We start from the raw sequence: 21,735 nt of genomic DNA, 5'->3' as shown, positions 1-21,735 counted from the left end.
AAAATCATTAAGAAAGCCCTTAATTAAGCACTTGTCTTGATGGATTTATTTAATTTACTAGTAGCAAATCCATAATAATCAGATTGTATTCTTCTATTAAACCTTCCATCTGTGATGTCAAAGTGTTCTATAAAACTTTATTCACTAATCCCAATAGTATCCTTAAAAGAAGGAAGTTGACATTATTTTGTCAGTGTTATAGATGTAAACCTTTGATTCAAAACCGTTAAAAAAATTTTTCTCAGGGTGACAAAAATAAAAAAGAGGTACAAAGATTTTAGAAGCCTGAAGACTGGGGTACATAAACAATTTAATTTTGTATTCCTCATTCTTGTTGGAACTAACATAAAATAAAATATTTTAAAAATTTTGTTGAATCTAAACAAAACATCAAAAATTTCTTAATGTTAAGTATACAAAGCTTTCAAGAAAGTCAGGAGAAATAAAAACTGGTTCAACTACTATTAGCACCATTCAAAGACCATCATATTGTAAATATTAGATTCTGATTGTTCTGACTTTAAAGAGACCCTTCTACATTCAACTAAAATGGCTACTTAAAATGCTATTCTTTTGCAAGAAGAAAATTCTAAAAGCTTTACTCTATTTTTCATTACTTCAATGAATCTATCATTTCCTTGGTATGGACATACTTTCTATTAGTGCATAATGGAACAAACAACTCCATTATACAGCTCACCAAGGAGGGTATGTGAAGCATTTTTGAATTAAGCTACAAATTCTTTATTTTTTTATTTCATTTTTATTTCAATAATGTTACAATATGGGTATGATGCACTTCCTCAGCATGTGTCAACACGTTCACCGGACAAATATCTCACATTTAGAATACTAGCACATAAATAAAAAAGTTTATTGAAAATCTCACAGCAAAAATTGAAGCTAATGATTATTTTGTATTTTTATTTGATTCATTGGTCATCATCAATGATGAGCAATCATAGCTAAAGAATTCACCATCTAGTGGCCAACCTACTGTTGATATATACACCTTTCAATATATAACCAGGCTGTCTGAACAACAGATATGGATTGTCCTCTTCCTACCCTGTAAAAACCTGTTTCTTTTCCTCTCTGGGCACTATGGCTCCCCTATATCCCTGTTGGTTTTTCATTTTCAGTGTTTCCTATGATTCTGTTTCTTTTTCTTTTTTCCCCTTTTTTTGTCTTTCTGACTGAGAAGAACTTCCTTGGGCTTACATTATGATAGCACAGTTTGTTTATAAAGTCTCTATAATATTAAATTCAGGTAAACAACATATGAATAAGTTAAGGCTGTGTAAGCATAGAAAGAAAGTGATATCCAGAGCTTTATGAAGTCAAGATTAGCTCTGTCCAGCTCAAATAAATGTCTCTACAATTTTAATGCTTACAAATGAATACATGTAATTCAGATTTAGTTCCTATCAAGAACGCTGGCTAAATCTTTGCAACAGGCAAAGATGACAACTCATTACACCTAACCTGATTTGAAAATCTTAGTCCACAGAATCAGAGAATATTAGAGATAGAAAAAGTATCAGGCCAACTAGTCTAGCATCCTCATTTTATAGAAGAGAAAATAGGTTCAGACAGATAAAGTGACTCAGCAAGGCCACAACCATCTGTCTGATATTTCAGATTTGGGGAAAACTTAATTTGATTATCTCAAATAAATCAAATTCACATAGTTTTTGACCTCAGTGACCAACCTAAAAATTAAAAAAAAAATCCTTTGGGCAGAGGGAGATGAAGTTTATATTGACTTACACAGTAGGAGCCATTCTTGAGTCATAAAAATGTAGTCAACCTAAATTTTCCTAATATATAGTTATTTGATTGAAAACTAGCATAGCCAGTAAGGAATTGTCTGGATAAAGAGGCAACAATAAAATCACATTAATGAAAATAAAACAGGATTTTATCAAAAAGGATTTTTCAAAAGCCTCAAGCTTTTCCTAGAGAGCTTGTCAGCAACATCATAACCATTTTATTCATACACAATCATTGATAAATTGTGCAGGCAGTCATTTTCAGTCATTCATTTGTTGGATCAAAAAAGATTTACTGAACCCATACATGCAAGGACTTTATTTGGCATGGGTTTGGGGGAGAGTGCATCCAATAAAGAATAAAACATGATAATGATCTCTAAAACATAACCAAAAATGCTATCTGTTCAAGGGTTTTCATAGCAGCATTATATATAACTGCAAAAGTACTGGAAGCATACTAAATGTCTAACAACAGGGGAATACTTAAATTGTGATATATTAATTTAATGGCATATTAAAAAGCAATTAAGATGGACAAAAATGAGAAATGAAAAGAAACTGAGAAAGATATTTTATAAAATGCCAGATTTACTTTAAGCTTCCATAGCAAAAAAAAAAAAAATTGTGGGAGAAGGAATATGAGAGAGAAGGGCATGAGTTAAAAGGAAGGAGAAAAAACATAGTGGTGTCATTTGGAAGGTTGGGGTGGTTGTAAAGAAGGATAGCAATTGTATTTGATTATGAGAAATTTGCAAGAACTTGAGAAAAAAGTTGAAGAATTGGAGCTCAGGGAGGACTCAGTTGAAAGAAGAAAATTAAGGAAGAGAAAAGACCTGAACAGAAAATTACTTTAGAAGTGCAGCCATAGTAAAGTGGTAATAGTACTATGAAAATTAAAAAAGACAGAAGAGTCTATTAGTTGGGCAGATCAGGGGAAGTTGGATGCTTTGGATGAGTCTTTTAATTCTGTAAGTCTTTGATTTCTAAAGTGAAGGGCACAACACAGGAAAAATCAATGTCTATGAAATGTCAACATTCAAGTAGCTAAATTTGGCAGTGTGGCATAGCCAGTAGTGTCGGACTTGGATTCACAAAGATCTGGGTTCAAATCTCAACTGACACTAGCTGTATGAACATGAACAAGTCCCATCACAACTCTGAGCTTCAGTTCCCTCATCAGCAAAACTCAGGACTGTTGCGAGGCTCAGATGAGATGACATCTATAGAGCACTCTGCACATTTTCCAGCTCTGTGAGCTCCATGGATGCAGACAGGTCTTTGCCCTTTTTTTGTTTCCTTTGCCGTTTTTGTATTCCTGGCATTTAGCACAGTGCTGGGAGTATAGCAGGTGCTTAATAAATGGAATTATCATCATTATCATCAGTATTCTTACTGTTATTATTAGACAACTGCATAGACCTGTACTCCTTTTTCTTGGCCTTGTCAAACGATTTTCTTTTACCAAATAAGAGCTATTTATTCTTATTTTACCTGGATGATCTCTTTAATAAAAATTAAAATTCACAAACTGATTTTCAACCTGGCTGATTATTAAGCATTTTGGGTATTAACTTTTTTTTTAAAGAAAGATTTAGACATTATTTTTGCAGGGGTGGGGAATTATAGCCATCTCTACACAGATGACTCCCAGATCTATATACTCAGGCCCAGTCTCTCACCAGAGCTTCAGCCTCATATCACAAATTGGGACATCCTGGAGACATTTCATATTCAACACGTTCAGAACTGAATTCATCATCTTTCCCTCAAAATCCTTCTTCCAAACATCTCTATTTCTATTTAAGTTACCCCAATTCTTCCAGTCTCCTTGGCATTATCTCTGACTCTTCATCTCCCTTCACCCCAATTAGTTGCTGAATCTTGATGTTTCTGCCTTCATGACATCTCTCTTTTATAAGACCTCTTCTCTACACTCACACAACTACCACCTTACTTCAGGCTCTCATCATCTCTCACCTAGATTACTGCAACAGGTGTCCTAGGACCAAGTCTCTCCCCACTGTGGTATATCCTATACACTGTTGTCAAAGCAATTTTCCCTAAGCACAGATCTGACCATGTAATCAACCACCCACCCCCAACCCCCATATCCAACTGACTATTATTATTGCCCTTAGGATAAGATAAAAATTCTTCTGTTTAGTTTTTAAAGCCCTATACAAAATCTGGCCCCATCCTATCTTTCCAACCTCATTAGACACTCCCTCTGCAATGCCTCCAGTCAGACTGTTCTTTGAATTCTTCACTCAAGATTTTCCAACTCCAATCTTCAGGCCTTTATGCCCTCCACCTACCTCCCTTTCCTGGAATGCACTTCCCTCTCAATTTTGTATCATAGAATTCCTTTCTTCTTTCAAAATGTAGTTCAGGTATCATCTTCTACATGAACCCTTTCTTGAAATCTCCCAATTACCTGTAACCTCCCTACCAAATTACCTTGTATTTAACTGATTAGTATATATTTATTCATTTCGCATTTATGTTGTATATATTTTTACATGTATATGCTTATTGTCTTCCCATTAGACTGTAAGTTCTTTGGGGATAAAAATTATTTCATTGTTTGTATTGCTATCCTCAGCATATAGTAGTTGCTTAGTAAAATGCTTGGTGATTAACTGGAACAACGCATATAACACACTTTTTCAATATGTTTATTAGTTTTGCCACTTTCTTTTTTCCTACCTTTTTAATTCTTAAGAGATTACTTATTAATATTAATTAATTCTTAAGGAATTAATTTTTAAAAAATTCTTTAGCGGATGAATCTCTGAGTCCTCTCAGAGATGGGGGTAGGGATACAGGGGAAAATCCAGATGATGTGAAAATAAAAAATATCAATAAAAATTCATTTTTTAAAAAGCCCTTTCAACAATATAATGTCTCCTTCAATAGGCTCCCTAAGAAGAAAGCTATAGACTGTTGAAGAAATAATTTAAGTTAAAAGATATCTCAGGATGACAGACTTTGAAAATATCCTCGATCCCATGCATCTCACCACGTAAAATGAATGAGCTCAAGAGAATTTAAAATCATATAAACATAGACAGTTGGATGCAAACTCTGAAGTAAGGGAGTCTAATTCCTTCCCTTTGTTAATGAGGAAACTGAGACTTAGCAAGGGTAAATGACTTACCAAGGTCTCAGAGATAGCAAATAGCAGGGATTTAATTAATTTAATTTAAATTTTGACTTCATGTCCAGAGTTCTTTCTACTCCTCTCCAGGCTCTGCTTCAGACTTTCTATGCTCTGATCCTGTTGCCTCAGCTGCTCTCCCACCCAACCCTGGAATTTCCTTCAGCATGTGGGGTGGCCACCAGGATCGCCTTCTTTCTCCTGAGAGTGAGTTTCTCCTGGAGACTTGAAATTTTGGGGAGGGACTCAGGCTGGCTAACCTTCATTCCAATCCTGGCTCTGCTTGTGACCTTCTGGAGACTGACATCACCAACACAGACACGTTTCTCATTTCTCTCCACCTTTCAGCTCTTCTGTTTTTTGTTATCTTCCTACATCAGAATGTAAGTTCCTTGAGCAAAGGGTCTTTCTTTCAGCTTGTATTTGTATTGACAGGACTTAGCACAGTCCCTGGCACACACTCAGCACTTAATAAATGCTTCTTCCCTTGCCTTCCACAATATTATGCTGCCTCATTTAATTTGTATATATTGGCTTTCTTTTTTAATCAGTAATTTTAAAATATAATTCTTAACTTTAAGTTTTGAAAAATGTATGGCAAAGTAATTTCTCTATATTTAATAAAACAGCATTTCTCCTAAATCTGTCACACTGGGATGGGATTGGGGGAGGAGATTAACAAGGCTTTCCATTTATTCACTAGAAAGGAGGTAGAGAAAAATAAAAATGATTTAAAGACACATTAAAACAAAATATTTGTTTATTATTTTTCTATCCAACTCCTCCTCACCTCCCATCCTAACTATAATCCATTATTGAGTTAGATATTTCAGTTTAATCAGTAATTATTAAGTGTCTGCTATATGCAAGGCACTAGGTACAGACGAGGGACAAGTAGTCCAATGAAAACTTCCTTTACTAGTACACACATGATCCTTGAAAATCCTATTCTAAAAAAAAATCACAACTGTGTTTAACTACAGCATTTCAAAGAGAACAAAACACAAAGACTCAAAGAGAATAAAAGCACAAGCACTATACTAAAATTCCCCTCATTCCCCACCTAACAACCAATACATCTTCATAGAACAATGTTGCCACTGACATTCTTAGGGACCTACAACTTAATCAGAGTAGGCTGCGCTGCACTTTCTTTTCCGCTTGATTTTTACCCAAGCCATTGTATGTCCTCTATGGAAACTCTTCTACCCAATGCATTGGAGGTCTTACTTTAATTTTTAAAATATCTCATTATGCACTAAGTTGACCATCTATTGACTCTCATTGTCAGTACAAGGATGATTTACATCCTTTTCTGGTCATTCATAATATCCTCAGTGATATCTTTAACACTACTTCTTGTACACAAATCCTTTCTAATAACATGCCACTGCATCTCATTTATGAACACCATGCATTTTTTTATCCTTTTGGTGACTTGTAATTTTGGTTCTTTTGAGGTTATGATGTTTCTTAATTTATAACCATATAATATCATTAGAGGAATGATGTTAAAATGATAGGTTTCTGTGGCAGGAGGCAGGCTGGTATGATTGATAGTGGTATGTATTCTTCCCAAATGTGATCCAGCCTGATTTTATTCACAAATCTGGGTTCAGCTTACTGTACATCTGTAGCATTTATTTAAAATTAATCAATTTATCATCTATAGTATATGTGTGTACGTATACGTAAACTAACTTCATGGGCTCCTCTCTGCTTGTTTAGATGCCAACAGTCTAGGTAATACGCATTTCTCATCCGCTTTATTTTTCCACAATGGATGTTAGAGAAATTGACTTGCTATTACTATAGATCTAATTGTATAGGCTTCTATTCTAGGGCTCATTGTGTTTATTAAAATGTCATCTCAAAAGCTTTTGTAGTACCTTGGCTTCAAGAGAGAGTCTTTCCATACAGTATCATCTTCTGTGATACCGGTGAATATGGTGGGCAAACTAATGTCTCTCTTTTGTCTCACCAATACTCAATGGATCATTCAATAAACTTAATGCCATAGTAACATCTTTAAAAATGTATGTATTTTTAATACATCTAGCCTTAAAGGCTGTATTTTGCTCTCTTGGATCAATGCATTGAAAACATATATTTAAAAAAATACATTTTATGAAAGCATTATCTTTACCTCACAGTCACTTCACACTTCCAGTCTATTTGAACCCTTCCTTGTGACAAAGGAAAACAACTAAGCAAAATCATTAAAACAGTGTTCACGTCTGATAACATATGTAATATTCTGTCCTGGTAGCCATCTACCTCTCTTTCAGGAGGGAGAAGGAATGTTTCATTTTCAATACTCTGGGACCTTCATTTCAAAAAAACTTTTTTAATCAATAAATAGATGTACTAGGATCTTGCTAAACTGTGTTACTTAAGGATATATTCTCTTACAGAAAATCATCACTGAAGTTTACCTGTTCATTTTCTGTGGTTTTTTTTTTAGACCAGTTATAACCCAGATGTATGCACAGACCATTCTCATACACATTTTAAAGAGGAAAAGCAGGTATACATGAACAGAAGTTTCTTGCTTGCCTTTTTGGTTGGAGGATCATTTTGGAGTATTTTCTATTCTTCTGAAACTTTTTTCTCCTAAGATAATGAAATCTCTGAGCGCTTCTAAAATTTTCATCTACAGCACTAACTTCTCTGAACACAGTTGGTCAGATACAATACCTCTTTCACAGTGCCTGACACACAGTAAGCACTTAATAAATTCGACTTGACCGATTTTCTGCCTTTGCATTCCTAAGTGTAACTGTCACCCCTTTTTGAACCACACCAAATTAAGTGTGTACTATGTGCCAAGCACTGTGCTAAGCACTATATCTACACTGTCATTATCAATAAAAACATCACTATAGGGAAGGCAGCAGATTGGATCCCTTTCATGTTTGTTTATTATCCTTTCTAGTTTCATCTACAAATATTCTTAGAATGATTGCGCTTAACTGAAGATGACGTCCATCACACACTCTACAAGCTCATTTTCTCAACTGTTTTTTGTTTTGTGAGGTGATACTGCTCACAGTCTTCCTGATTCATCCCTTTATTTCATGTTTTGTAAATGAACTTGTACTCTCAACTGGTATACCCTACCTTCCCAGCCTTACCTCATACTACTTCTCTTCCACATATTCTATATTCTAGCCAAATTCCACTAACTAAAGTTCCCTGAAAGTGTTTCAAACTGTCTACCCTCCCTGTCTCTGCACACAATATTTCCTAATTTTGGAATGCCCTCAATGCTTCCCTCATCCCTGTGACCACTTATCAAATTCAGGCCTCAATCATTTGTAATAACTGGTTCCACATTTTCTGAATAGCCATACCATAAATATATGTTTAAACAAGAGACCATACCCGTTCTAATACTTGGGTACTTCAATGTGCATGCTGATGTCTCCTTAACCATGCTGGTTTTCCAGTTCATTGGTCAATTTAACTCCAATGACTGTAGGTCTTAATTCCACCACTGCCATTCAAATAGACAGGTGGTCATATTATAAATATCATGAGCAGCCTGTAACTCTGCTGTTTCTCAGATCTTTAATTCTGAAAATACTTGCTTTGCTCATCAGTTAATCAACAAGTATTTATTAAGTACTTAATATATGCCAAAGCACTGTGATAAACACTGAGAATACAAGGAAAAAAAAAGACAGAGAGAGAGAGAGAGAAAGGAATGAAGGAACAGTGGAAGGAAGAATCCCTATTCTTCTCAAAGAACATACATTATACTGGAGGAGACAACATGTAGGTATATATGGAAAAAATACAAAATAAATAAAAGCCTAGACATCATCTTTCAAGAAATGATCAAGCAAAACTGCCCTGATATTTTAGAACCAGAGGGCAAAATAGAAACTGAAAGAATCCACCTATCTCCTCCTGAAAAAGATCCACAAAGGAAAACTCCTAGGAATATTGTAGCCAAATTCCAGAGTTCCCAGGTCAAGGAGAAAATATTACAAGCAGCTAGAAAGAAACAATTCAAGTACCGTGGAAACACAATCAGGGTAACACAAGATTTAGCAGCTTCTACATTAAGGGACCGCAGGGCATGGAATATAATATTCAGGAGGGCAAAGGAGATAGGATTACAACCAAGAATCCCTACCCAGCAAAACTGAGTATAATCCTTTAGAGGAAAAAATGGCCATTCAGTGAAATAGAGGACTTTCAAATATTCTTGTCAAAAAGACCATAGCTGAATAGAAAATCTGACTTTCAAATACAAGACTCAAGTGGAACATGAAGAGATAAACAGGACAAAGAAATCATAAGAGACTTATTAAAGTTGAACTGTTTAGGGGCAGCTAGGTGGCACAGTGGATAGAGCACTGGCCCTGAAGTCAAGAGGACCTGAGTTCAAATCCGGCCTCAGACCAAACACTTGACACGTACTAGCTGTGTGACCTTGGGCAAGTCACTTAACCCCAACTGCCTTACCAAAAAAAAAAAAAAAAAAGGTTGAACTGTTTACATTCCTGCATGGAAAGATGATATTTGTAACTCATGAGACCTTTGTCAGTATTAGGGTAGTTGGAGGGGAAAAAATTATATGGATAGATAGATAGATAGATAGATAGATACATAGATACATAGATACATAGATACATAGAGGGCACAGGGTGAGTTGATCTGGAGAATATAAGGGGTGAGAGAGGATTATACTAGGAGCAGGAGAAAGGGAGAGGTAGAATGGGGTAAATTATCTCACAAAAAAAAAAACAGAAAAGAAAAGGCTCTTACAGTAGAGGGGAAACAAGGGAAGGTGAGAGGGACTGAGGGAATCTTATTCTCATAGGATTTGATTTAAGGAGGGAATAACATACACACTCAATTGGGTATGGAAATTTGTCTTACCCTACAGGAAAATAGGGGGGGAAGGGGACAAGAGAGTAGGGGGATGATAGGAGAAAAGATTGGGAAAGGGGATAATCAGAAACAAATACTTCTGAGGAGGGACAGGGTCTAAAGAAAGAATAGAATAAATGAGGGGGTGGGATAGGATTAAGGGAAATAGAGTTAGTTTTTCACAGCATGTCTACTATGGAAGTGTTTTGCATAACTGTACATGTATGACCTATATTGAGTTGCTTGCTTTTTCAATGAAGGTAGGTGGGGAGGAAGGAAGGAAGAAAATTTGGAACCCAAAGTTTTAAAAACACATGTTTAAAAAAAAAGTTTTCACATGCAGCTGGGAAATAAGAAATACAGGAAATGGGGTACAGAAATCTATCCTGCCCTACAGGAAAACAGAAGGGGAAGGGGATAGGAGAAGGGGGGGAGAAATAGAAGGAAAGGCAGACTAGGGGAAAGGGTATTCAGAAAGCATGCCATCTTGGGGTAGGGGGAAGGGTGAGATGGGGTGAAAATTTGGAACTCAAAATCTTGTGGAAGTAAATGTTGAAAACTAAAAAAATAAAATAAAAAATAAAAAAAGAAGAAAAATCTATAAAATTAAAAATTATCCCAGACAAATTCCATAAAACAGGTTCTTTAGGGTTTTATGGGTATCTCACTTATCTATTACTCCCACTTCTACTTGGGGCTCTTTCCTAGGATCTCTAGACAGGGCAGCCATGTGGTACAGTGGATAAAGTGTCGGGCCTGAAGTCAGGAAGACTTCTCTTTTTGAGTTCAAATCTGGCCTCAGATGCTTCCTAACTCTGTGACTCTGGGCAAGTCACTTAAGCCAGTCTGCCTTAGTTTCCTCAACTGTAAAATGACCTAGGGAAAGAAATGGCAAATCATTCTAGTATTGCTGACAAAAAAAAAAACAAAAAAACCCAAATGGGATCACAAATAGTCAGATATGACTAAAACAACTGAATGACAACAAGTAAAGGGTCTCTACAGCTTTACAGGTACATAAAATAGTTTGAATACTATACACCTTAACTCAACTGAATAAGACATGTCTCAGGGAATACCATAGCAACCAAAATGCTTTTGTCTACCTTCCTGGCTTCTTAGAATTTTTTTTTTAGAAACTACCATTATAACAGGGTTATACACTGAATCCATGTTCACCAGCCACCAAAAAAAAAAAAATCTCTCCTAGAAATAAATGGCAAATGATACTATACTAAAGCTTCAAGGTATTGACAAAGTATCTAAATGCTTCTCCTTTTTACATGGTATTTTATCTCAACTGGGACTTCATTTCTTTCAAGCAATCCTTTCCAAATGCATCCCTTTAACAGTCCCTGCAATGACTGCTCTAAATATTCTTCTCTTAAGCTTCCTACACAACCTTATCCCCAATCATATTTTCTATAGTCCACACCTAAAAACCCCCTCAAGGGGAGACCATTCCCAAGAGTCTTGGGAGTAGTGACGCTTCTGGCTTAGCATTCTTAGCCCTTGTCCTGGGAAGCAACTCCTGTGTAGTTGCAGACTAGCAATTGCTCCTACAAGGACTACAGCCACAGCCACTTGAAGACCCCAGAAAGTTCTTGCCACCAAAATCCTTGGCAAAGTCCAACATCAGAAACTGATAGGATTTTTATTGGTATAAAAGACATTAAAGAAGCAGCATTACCATTTGCTACTGCACTATAAGGACCAAGGATCTTTTTTTTTTTAAATATTCATTTATTTATTTATTTTTAGTTTTCAATTTACTTTTATAAGATTTTGGTTTTGAATTTTCTCCCCCTTCTTCTCTCCCCTCTCCAGGATGGCATGGAATCTGATATAGGCCATATATGTACAATCATATTAAACATATTTCTACATTAGTCATGTTGAAAAGAAGAATTAGAATCAAATGGAAAAACCACGAGAAAGAAAAAACAAAAAGAAAAATGAAAAATAGCATGCTTCAATCTGCATTCAGACTCCATAACTCTTTCTCTGGATGTGGATAGCATTTTCCATATTTTGGAATTATCTTAGATCATTGCATTGCTAAGAAGAGCTAAGTCTGTCAAATTGATCAAGGGGCTTTTCCCATACGACTTGCAACTAAAACCTTCCATGTCTGTGGTTTCTCTCCCATTAGAATGTGAGCACCTTGAGAGCGGGGACTGTCTTGCTTTTCTATTTATATTTCCACTGCCTTTGTACACAGTAAATGCCTAGTAGATGTTTTATTCATTCATTCATACTCTTTTTAAAAGAAGTCCACTTAACCTTACTACTATTTCTTTTAACAGCTGAACTGCTAGAAAAAATTCTTTTACAGGCATTGTATCCACTTTCTCACATTCTCGTCACTTCTCAATTCCCTGAAGTCTCATTACCCACTCAATTGAAATAATTTTCTCCGTCGCTGTTGTTCACTAATTTCAGTTGTATCTGACTCTTTGAGACCCCATTTGGGGTTTTCTTAGCAAAGATGCTGAAGGAGTGGTTTGCCATTTCATTCTCCAGCTCATTTTACAGATCAGGAAACTGAGGCAAGCAGGGTTAAGTGACTTGCCCAGGGTCACACAGCTAGGAAGTGTCTGAGATGAGATTGTAACTCAGGAAGATGAGTCTTTTTGACTTCAGGCCTGGCACTCCATCCACTATGCCACCTAACTGCACTCTTTCTCCAACATTAACAAAAATCAACTTAATTAACAAAATCCAACAGTCTCTTCTCAGCCTTCTTCTACTTGTCCTCACTACAGCTTCATAATGTTGACCGTTGTCTCTTCCCAATATCATTTTTTCTTGACTTCCTTGATGTAACTATCTTCTGATTCTTCTCCTGTCTGCTTCTGCTTAGTCTTCTCTTCTGGATCATTATCCATCGCTTATCTACTAAGCATGGATGATTCTGACAGCCATACCCTGAACCTTGTTTTCTTTGCTCCTTTCTCTTTCTTTCTTTCCTGCTTCCCTTTCCCTTCCCTTTCACCCTTTACCCCCTCCTTCCTTGCCCCCCTCTCTCTCACACATCTCACTTCATCTCATCAGTTCTCATGGGTTCTCTCTTGAATGACCAAATCTTTATATGCAGCCCTAACCCCTTTCACGAACTCTATGACCAGATCTCCAAATTCCTGCTCAATATCTTTCCTCTTCAGAGTTTCTATTCCATGGAGGGCATGTGGCATCTTTCCAGTCATCCTAGTTTACAACTTCAGAGTTTTCCTAGACTTTTTCCCTTTCCCTCACCTCTCCTATCTGGTCAATGGACAAATCTTCAATCTCTCACAGTCATCCCCTTCTTTACAGTCTTGTGACTGTACATTTACATTAATTCGGGCTCCCATCACGTCTCACCTGAATTAATGTTAGCTTCCGGTTGGTTGGTAGCCTCATTCCCAGGCTCCTCTCTCTAATCCATCTTCCTTACAACTGTCAAATTAATATTTCTAAGGAAGACATCTGACTACGCCTCTCCCTTGCTTGAAAGTATTTTAATGGCTTCCTACTGCCTGAGGATAAGACAAAATTCCTCAGCACGGCGTTTAAAATCCTGCAATGTCACTCCTACCTACCGTTCCAGATCTACTCCCTGTCATTCCCAGTCACAGCTTCCACACTGAAGTCAAGCAGGCCCTAAACTAGCTGTTCCCTAAACTCAGTATCGCCCTCCTCTTTCTGCGACCCACACAGGTTGTCTGACACATCTGGAATACACTCCCTCCCCCTGCCCTTACCTGGACTTCTTAGAATCTTAGTTCCTTTATAGCTCATCTCAGGTTCCATTTGCTGCATGAAGCCTTCCCTGATTTCCCCATTTGTCAGTCCTCTCCCCACTTCAAATTGTCTTGTATTTTCTTATCAGTCCACAGTTCTATCCATACCTTAGTGAATATAAGCTCCTTGATGGCAGAGCCTGCTCTGTTTTATCTTTGAATTCTCAGCATGTACTATGTAATTTCCAGTACAGAATAAACACTTAAAGCATGTTTGCAGAGTCCAGATGTTATATAATAACTAATATTGATTAAAAGGCTGATGTTCATTGATAATCTATAAAATGGTCTGTTTTGCCTCTATTGTCATTTCAATTCAATCTAAAGATTGTGACTATTTGAACGATGGTTATCTTCCTTGGGATCTGGTTATTATTACTTCAAAATCAAGTTTGTTGCAACTGAGGACAGTTAAAAATTATGCTAATTTAATCTCTTGTCTCTAAGGCTTATTATAGAGTATTATTATACTATTATTATTATGAGATTATATTATATATTATTATATATTATATTATATAGTATATATTATATAGTATTAGTTATATATATTATATAGTATTAGTTATATTTAATACTTTTGATGTGCTAAGATCTGCTAACAAGCAAAGAAACAAACCATTAGGTTGAGAATGCAAATGTCAACAAAGATAAATTCTAAATGTTTCTTACTGATTAAGGACATTATCTGAGATACATATAACATATTATTCATGACAAGAAATAAAGTTTTCAGGGAGTATAGTTGTCTCCACTGTCCAGGATATTTTCTTATATCCACAGTATTGACACATACAATACATTTTTGAGTACATAATGTTAAAATATAATTATAACACTTAGAAAATGCAGTCAATAATCTTACCATCTGATTTATACAGAACTGTCCTGTAAATTCAAACCATAAAAAAAGAGTCCCTTCTATAATATGGACCAAAAAATCTAAACTTTTTTTACCTTTACTAACTCCTAGCTGGGTGTTTTTTATATATATATATATATATATATATATAGGTACATAGGTGGTACTTATAAATTAAGACCAAAATACGTTTTTATCCAAACTTAAAAGTTTTAAGTATAAGTTGTTGAAGAAAATACAAAGGTCTACAATGCTGTTGCTCCAAATGCTATTTCCAAATGCCTGAAAATAACTCACATGATGACTATAGTATTTAATGAGCACTAGCAGCAGAATTTATTTCAAAAACCTGAATAACTCCTTCAAAAACGAGACAACTTCTTTTAATGCAACTGGCAGACAAATATGTACTAGCTAAGTTGATGGTACCTTTTGTCTTTTATTAGTTTGAACCTACCTATGAAAAGATTTGGAACAAGAAATAAAGGTAAAATTTTACATATGATCTATAATGGCAAATTTAATTTCTGGGGAAAGCAAAACCCAGTATGAACAGCAGCAGCCCCTGGTGGTCTAAAGGAAAAAACACCAAAGTAGTGTGTCTCTATTCCTTGGGGTGGAAATATGTTTTTTAAAAGTATATATGTACATATTTAGCCATTTGACTCAATTCTCCACCCAACACATTAAAAAACAGATGCTTTAAAAATGATCTGTTGGCAATATGCTTGTTAAAATTTTATCAGTTGGAATATTAAAATTCATTATGAATTAATTAACACATTATATAAAAATAAATTTTTTCATCATTTTGTAAAGTAATATAACCAGTAGTGACTAACATTGGGAATTTTGTGTGTCTTTATTTGTGTTGCTGAAAAAGAAACTAAATTTATAAGATTACTATGAAATTGATGACATTTTCTGTCTTCACTCTTGAATTCAGTTGGCAGATGTTTTCAAGAACAAAAAATTCTGTCTTATTACAAAACATATTAAGCAGGTTTTCCTGCCAGGCATGTCTGACATGATGTTTATTGCCTAGACCAAATCAATCCCCTTAATAAGCTATAATATATGCCAGCAAATACGTTATTTCATAGTTAAGTAAAGTTACAGCATAAAATAATCAGTACTTTGATCTCTCTGGCTTTGTTCTTCATGTATCAGAATGTAGTACACAATCTGTTAGCATATCTATTGATATTCATTTGGTAAATAAAGCGAAATTATACTTTTGTAACCTTAATGTTTCAAATCCTTATTGCACTTTCACCTGTGCTTTGCTGTACTAAATATCTGCAATCATTTGTAAAAAAAAGGATCTGGTATTTTCCAGATACCTAAGGAAAAATATTTCTTTAAACAGAGAATATTACAGATTGTAGTATATTAAGAAAATAAAATGGTCTAAAACAGGAGAAAAGCTAGCTCTAACATGGAATCATGGAATTGTAGCTACAAAGAACCTTCAGAAATTGTCTATTCCAACCCCATTATTTTACAGATGGGGGAACTGAGGCCCAAAGAGATGAAACAGCTTGTTGAAGATCACACAGAGTAAGTGGCAGGGCTGGCATCTGAATCTGGCTCTTCTGAACACACACGATAAGAACAAGACACCATTATGATAAAGGCAACCCCATGATTATCTCCTGATTATCTGTTCTTAAGCATGGACGACTATTGTTCATATGGGACTTTTCTACCCTCCTCCTCCCACACTGAATTCTCTATCTAGATAAAAATGTATTTTATCTTTTATTTTTTTAATCCCCAAATCTTATTAAATGTTGGATAGAAGAAATAAATGGATACCAATGGTATAGCCAGTAAACATTAGTGTACTACCTGTGTAGTTTCTCCTAGTATTAGTACATAGTATTTTTAGTATAGATATTTTTAAAAGATATATTTCTTTTTAAGCACTGAGTCATGTGTGAACAATATCAAAAATCCAGATGAATATCTAAAAATCCAGAAAAAAAAACCAGCTCCTACACAGATAAGCAATTGCATATTAAGAAATATGCAAATTTTAAATGAATACCAACAACTAATTTTTAAAAGTATTTATTGAGTACCAACTGCATGAAAAACTCTGTCAGAGAAATAAAGTAGCATTAGAAATGCTCCCTGCTTTTAAGCATCCTACACATGAGCTGACTTTGAAAGCCCAATGCAAATGTGAGGAAGTTAAGGGCATGAGACAAGACACAGACACATGAAAAGTTAAATAAGGATAAGAAACAACAATACCAGAGATGTCATAAGGCAACTGATGATGAAGTACCTCAATAAATAGTATGGATAATATGTTCTATGAGTTCAAAGAAAGGGAGGATCACTATGAGTTTCATAGGTCAGAGAAGACTTCAAAGACAAGGTGGGCCCAAAGTTGGGCCTTAAAGTATAGGAAGGATTTCTAAAAGTGGAGAGGAAAAGGGGGCACATGCTTGTTCAACAGTATGAGTGAGGGAAAGTACATGAAGTTTTTAGGAGACAAGCAAGTTTGACTGGAGCAGAACATTCATATAAGGGAGCTATATTAGAAAAAAGCTGTGATAGGTTTTCATTCAGAAGTTAGTGTTGTGTTGACAAAAATTTTACAAAGGTTATTAAAAAGCAAATGTTGCTCCTCTAACTTTATTCATTCATCTGAACAATGGGCAGGTTAACTAAAGTGCTAAAAGTGTCTCAAGAGAGATACTAAAATAAGAAGTAATTACTATTTTTCTTTAATTGTTAGAAGAGTCAGCATTTTAAAAATCAAAATTAAATCATGGACACTGGATTGACTTTTGAGTACATTCAATTAATCTCCCCATGCGGAAGCTTCCCTATTGATAAATGACTTCAGAACTCCTTTACAGGGCTGGTATCTGGGTAAAAACTAACACCTGAGACCTTCATAAGATATCATCTTTATATTTCAAGGAAAAAGATCTGTCTCATGATATACTCAGATCTGTGGGAAAAATAGCTTAAAACCGCACTAATACTTTGGGAACACACTGTGTGTGTGTGTGTGTGTGTGTGTGTGTGTGTGTGTGCGCGTGTGTGTGTGTGTGTAATCCTCAAGATTTAAAAAAAAATTTCTAGTTTTGAATATTCTCTCAAGGTTGTAAGCCACTCCTTTTTCAGAAGTACAGATAGAGTATGACAATACGCCAGAATAGGATCCTAGTGACCTATAAGATGAATGCACCAAACACTGAGCAATTCACCCCATCTCTCTTGAAAGGATAAAACCTTACTATCTAGCAGGATTCCAAAGAATGCATTCATCTCTGCTCCTTTGCAAACTGCTCCAAGGTTTTTAAGTGAAAAGGTATGAAGTTCAAAATACTATTGTACATCTAAAAGTATGAGTAATGCATGTAGGATTTTAATTTATATGATCTATCTTTGTCTTTCACTGTTTCCTGCGGTAGAAGAGTCACTTCACGAGAGAGATGGGATAACACAGAAAAGCATGGGAAAGAGGATGAAAGATGCAATATGAGAAGGTAAAAAAGAATGAAAGAAGAGTAAAAAAAAAAAGGAAAAAAAGAGTAAGAAAAAAGTAGAACAGATGAAAGAATTAGAGGGGAAAAGACAAGGAAGAAATAGAAAGGCACTTAACAAAGAAGGCAAAACAAAGATAATTCATTTTCAGTGTTAAATCCAGGAAAAGTTAAAACTGGGGATAAATGAAACAGATGTGAAATACAGAATAAAGAAAATGCACACGTACAAGAGAACAAAAGGAAAATAGAAGTAAATGTTGACAAGATAAAGAGAAGATAGAAAAGAAGAAATAAGACCTAGAGAATTAGATTTCAGGAATAGATCCTTGATTGTACATGTTACAGGCAAACACAAAAACCAAGGAAGTAAAAATACATAGTTGAACACATATAAAGTCTCATTTTTTGTTTCCATTTCAGAACATTAAATTAATACTACTAACATTATGTGAATTTTTAAATATTTTAAATTAATTTCTAGGAAGTCTAAATAGAAGAAATGTGACAGATTTTTGATTTTACAATATCACAAAATGTTAGGAGAGACATGGGAGGCTCAGGTAGCCTAGTAAATGAGAAGGCAGCATTATGAACTCAGAGAAGCTGCCATTAGACAAGAGTGATCTGATTTAATGAGGAAAAGGAAGAATATTATTTGATTTAAAATGTGATCCTTTTTGATGTTTTCAAATACTGCTAATGGTTCATGTGATGCTAAATTTGTGCATGCTCTCTCTCTCTCTCTCTCACCCATGCGCCCCCAGCTTTACAAGATACATGGGAAAATTTGAGGCTCCTGAAGGACTTTCTGCTTTAGATTCACTTAAAGTCTTGTGAATCTGAGAACCACCTTCACTATTTGGTTGCCATCTTAATTTACTCAATAGACTGACACAGGGCAAATGCTGTATTTTCTCTGAGTGAAAATTCCACAAAGGAAAAGCATAACCTGTGAGGCAAAATAGTTTTTATTTTTCCCCAAAAGTAGCATAAGATATGTCTATTACTAGTTCTTGTAAGTTTAAAAACAAGCCAAGTAGTAGGATATGATACATTACCACTACAACACAGTACAAATAAAAATGGTAATTTTTCTATTCTTTAAACATCTCCAAATATCTCATCTGAAGAACAAATCCATTTTGTTTTGCTTCCTCTTTGGTATGTGTGACATGTTTTATTCTTAAATTAAACCTCCACCTTCCATAATAAGAGCTAAATTGAATGAAATTTGTCTCAAACACAAAATCCACAGTATGTATATCAAGCAGAATGTGTCAAAGTGCAAATAAAACTGTTTGAGCCCCCTGCAGAATTAGAAATCCTCGGGAAGCACTGTTCTAACGATCCCATGCTGCTAGCATTACCAAGTGCAAAGGTTCATTGAGTAAGAAAAGAGCAAGGGACAGAGTTCCCTCATTACACCATTCCCGAACTATTCTAACTTAAATATTTATTAAGATATTAATAACCCTCACTCTCTTCATCTGCCTTCAGAAGTTAAACGAAGACACAATGAATGGCTGCTCCCATGAAAATAACATGTTACCTGATAAAACTGCTACCACACAAGATGAACACTGGTATAAGGCACAGTACATTATTAATTCAGCAGGTAATACATTTTTTACAATTATTAGATGATCTATACTCTCTCTAATGGAACAGAATGACACAGTATTTTAAAAGGTATGGTAGGTTGTAAAGTTGTCTTTCAAAGTTTTCTATATGTATATCATAATAAAATTATTTTAGTGGACTTCCCACAAAAAGAGACCCTGACCCAAAAGGAAGGCATACTTTCATTTGAGGCTTATATGAAATGGCACATGGATTTCATATGATGTATTTGGGAACTTTATCAAGGTTATTTTCTGACTGGGAAAGAAAATATCCTTAAGAAGTTGATGCTCACAAGAAATAAATTGCTGAAAAAGCCAAGTACTTCATGTGAAAAAAATTTTTTGAAAAAAAAAGTATATCAAGTAATAAAGGAAAATGTAACCACTTGACTTACTCTAATATATAAGGGTATCATCTCTTTTTCTTTCTGCGGGTTACGATACTTTTCATAAAAATCACGCCGCTTCTTTACTTCTTTGAAGTTTTTATCTTTTCTTTCACGTTTTTCTGCTGGCTCATCTGAACCATCAGAAGATAACTGCACTTGTGATTTGGTCTTTTCCACTTCAATATAGTTTTCATTGGGATTGAGCACTATTACTCCATACCCTTCCTGTTGTAAAAAGAAAGGAAAAAAATGTAATCATAGAAATATTACCAATTTCTAATAGTATTAACATTTTATATTAAGTAAATTCATAGTCCTATATTTCATAAATTATCATATTATAACAAGGACTATACTTTTTTCCTTTGGTCATCTATGGCTTTGAATGTCTTTAATTTATTGTGGTATGGGTAGTACATGTAAATAAGCAGACTTTATGTTAACAGAAGCAAAGAAAAAACAAGCAAAACTGTGACATGAAGATTGTTAATTTAAACTAAAAGGTTTTATTCTAGATCTCCTAAAGAAAAATAATCTTTGGGAACACTGACAAGCATCAACCACACTTACACTTTACAAATGCCCTTACTATTCAGAAGACATGCAATGAGAAAAACAAGCATCTTGGTATGGAGTTTCACAACTTCCATGCTGCCTTAAATGAGTTTTCTTTCTTTTCCTCCATATTTCTGTTTTGGTTTATTGTGTTTGAATACTGACAGAGAAGGAAAAAATAGAAGGAAAAAATGTACCTAATATTCTATATATTTATGATCACATAAAGAGCAGAAACCTTATCCATTGTCCATCTCATACAGTTGATTTGCCTGTTCAACTTCAGGAAGCTACAGAAATCGTTTTTAAAAATTAAAACTTTTTTACAAAGTATTACTATAGTGTATGTAAATTACTTTTTTTTTTAATTCTGAGATTTTTCTTTTCAAGTCACTATCATATGACCTTTTTATTGAGGACTAATACCATAAAACATTTAACATTTCAAAGATTAGAAACCAAAAATATTTGTGGAGTTGTTAATAAATGTTTAATTCGCATGTGTGATTTTCCATTTGGAGACTGGTATAATTGATCTATGAATATTTGGGGACCAGAGAAAGTGAGTCTTTAATATTCACTTTTAGAAAGATTTTTAACATTTTAAACTTAAATAAAAATGGAGAAAACAAAAATGTTAGCACCACTAACCCTTGAATAACATTTGCTGGAGGACATTTTGAAAGTATTATACATCTTTCTTTTTCTAACCAATGCTACAGCACACTGAGAAGAACTATGATGTTCACGATATTTATACTCTTATAAAACTCTATATGGTCATATGATAGTAGGTTCTACATTATGACACAAGGAAGGAGACTTAGACTTATAGATAATTAAATCTAAATGGAGTTTTGGTTCTACCCCCAAAACATTACCTATTTTAAAAATTCAAACTCTAGGACCCGATTTGAATTTTAAATGTCACATTTCTTGTTCAAGTGACCATCAGAAGCTGATCAGAACCCACACAACTGATAACATCACTAAAAATAAATGAATATTATCATTGAATCAGTATTATTACTTCAAAGTAGGTTGTTACCGTACTTGGTATTTTTTTCAGGTATTTCAAATAGCACAAAAACTGTACTGGGGTTATTTTTCTTCTCATCTAATCAGTTAGTATATTTTTCAACCATCTTAATTCGTGTGTGTGTGTGTGTGTGTGTGTGTGTGTGTGTGTGTGTGTGTGTGTGT

General features: G+C 34.8%; 1 protein-coding gene across 10 annotated transcripts in view; it reads right to left on the bottom strand.

The window, feature by feature from the left end:
* Positions 1–21,735, bottom strand: part of FAM172A (family with sequence similarity 172 member A) — a 503,376-nt gene that overhangs the window by 270,176 nt on the left and 211,465 nt on the right. For all 10 annotated transcript variants that reach the window (XM_027864257.1, XM_027864253.1, XM_027864252.1 and 7 more), the window contains one exon: positions 19,984–20,202. In XM_027864257.1, the coding sequence (XP_027720058.1) occupies positions 19,984–20,202 (219 nt within the window). The remainder of the gene's footprint in view (positions 1–19,983; positions 20,203–21,735) is intronic.

This window comes from Vombatus ursinus, unplaced genomic scaffold, assembly GCF_900497805.2.
Source record: "Vombatus ursinus unplaced genomic scaffold, bare-nosed wombat genome assembly UNPS02014774.1, whole genome shotgun sequence".
NCBI lineage: Eukaryota > Metazoa > Chordata > Mammalia > Diprotodontia > Vombatidae > Vombatus > Vombatus ursinus.
Note: the sequence above shows the minus strand (reverse complement) of the source record. Positions and strands in the feature narration are given on the sequence as shown.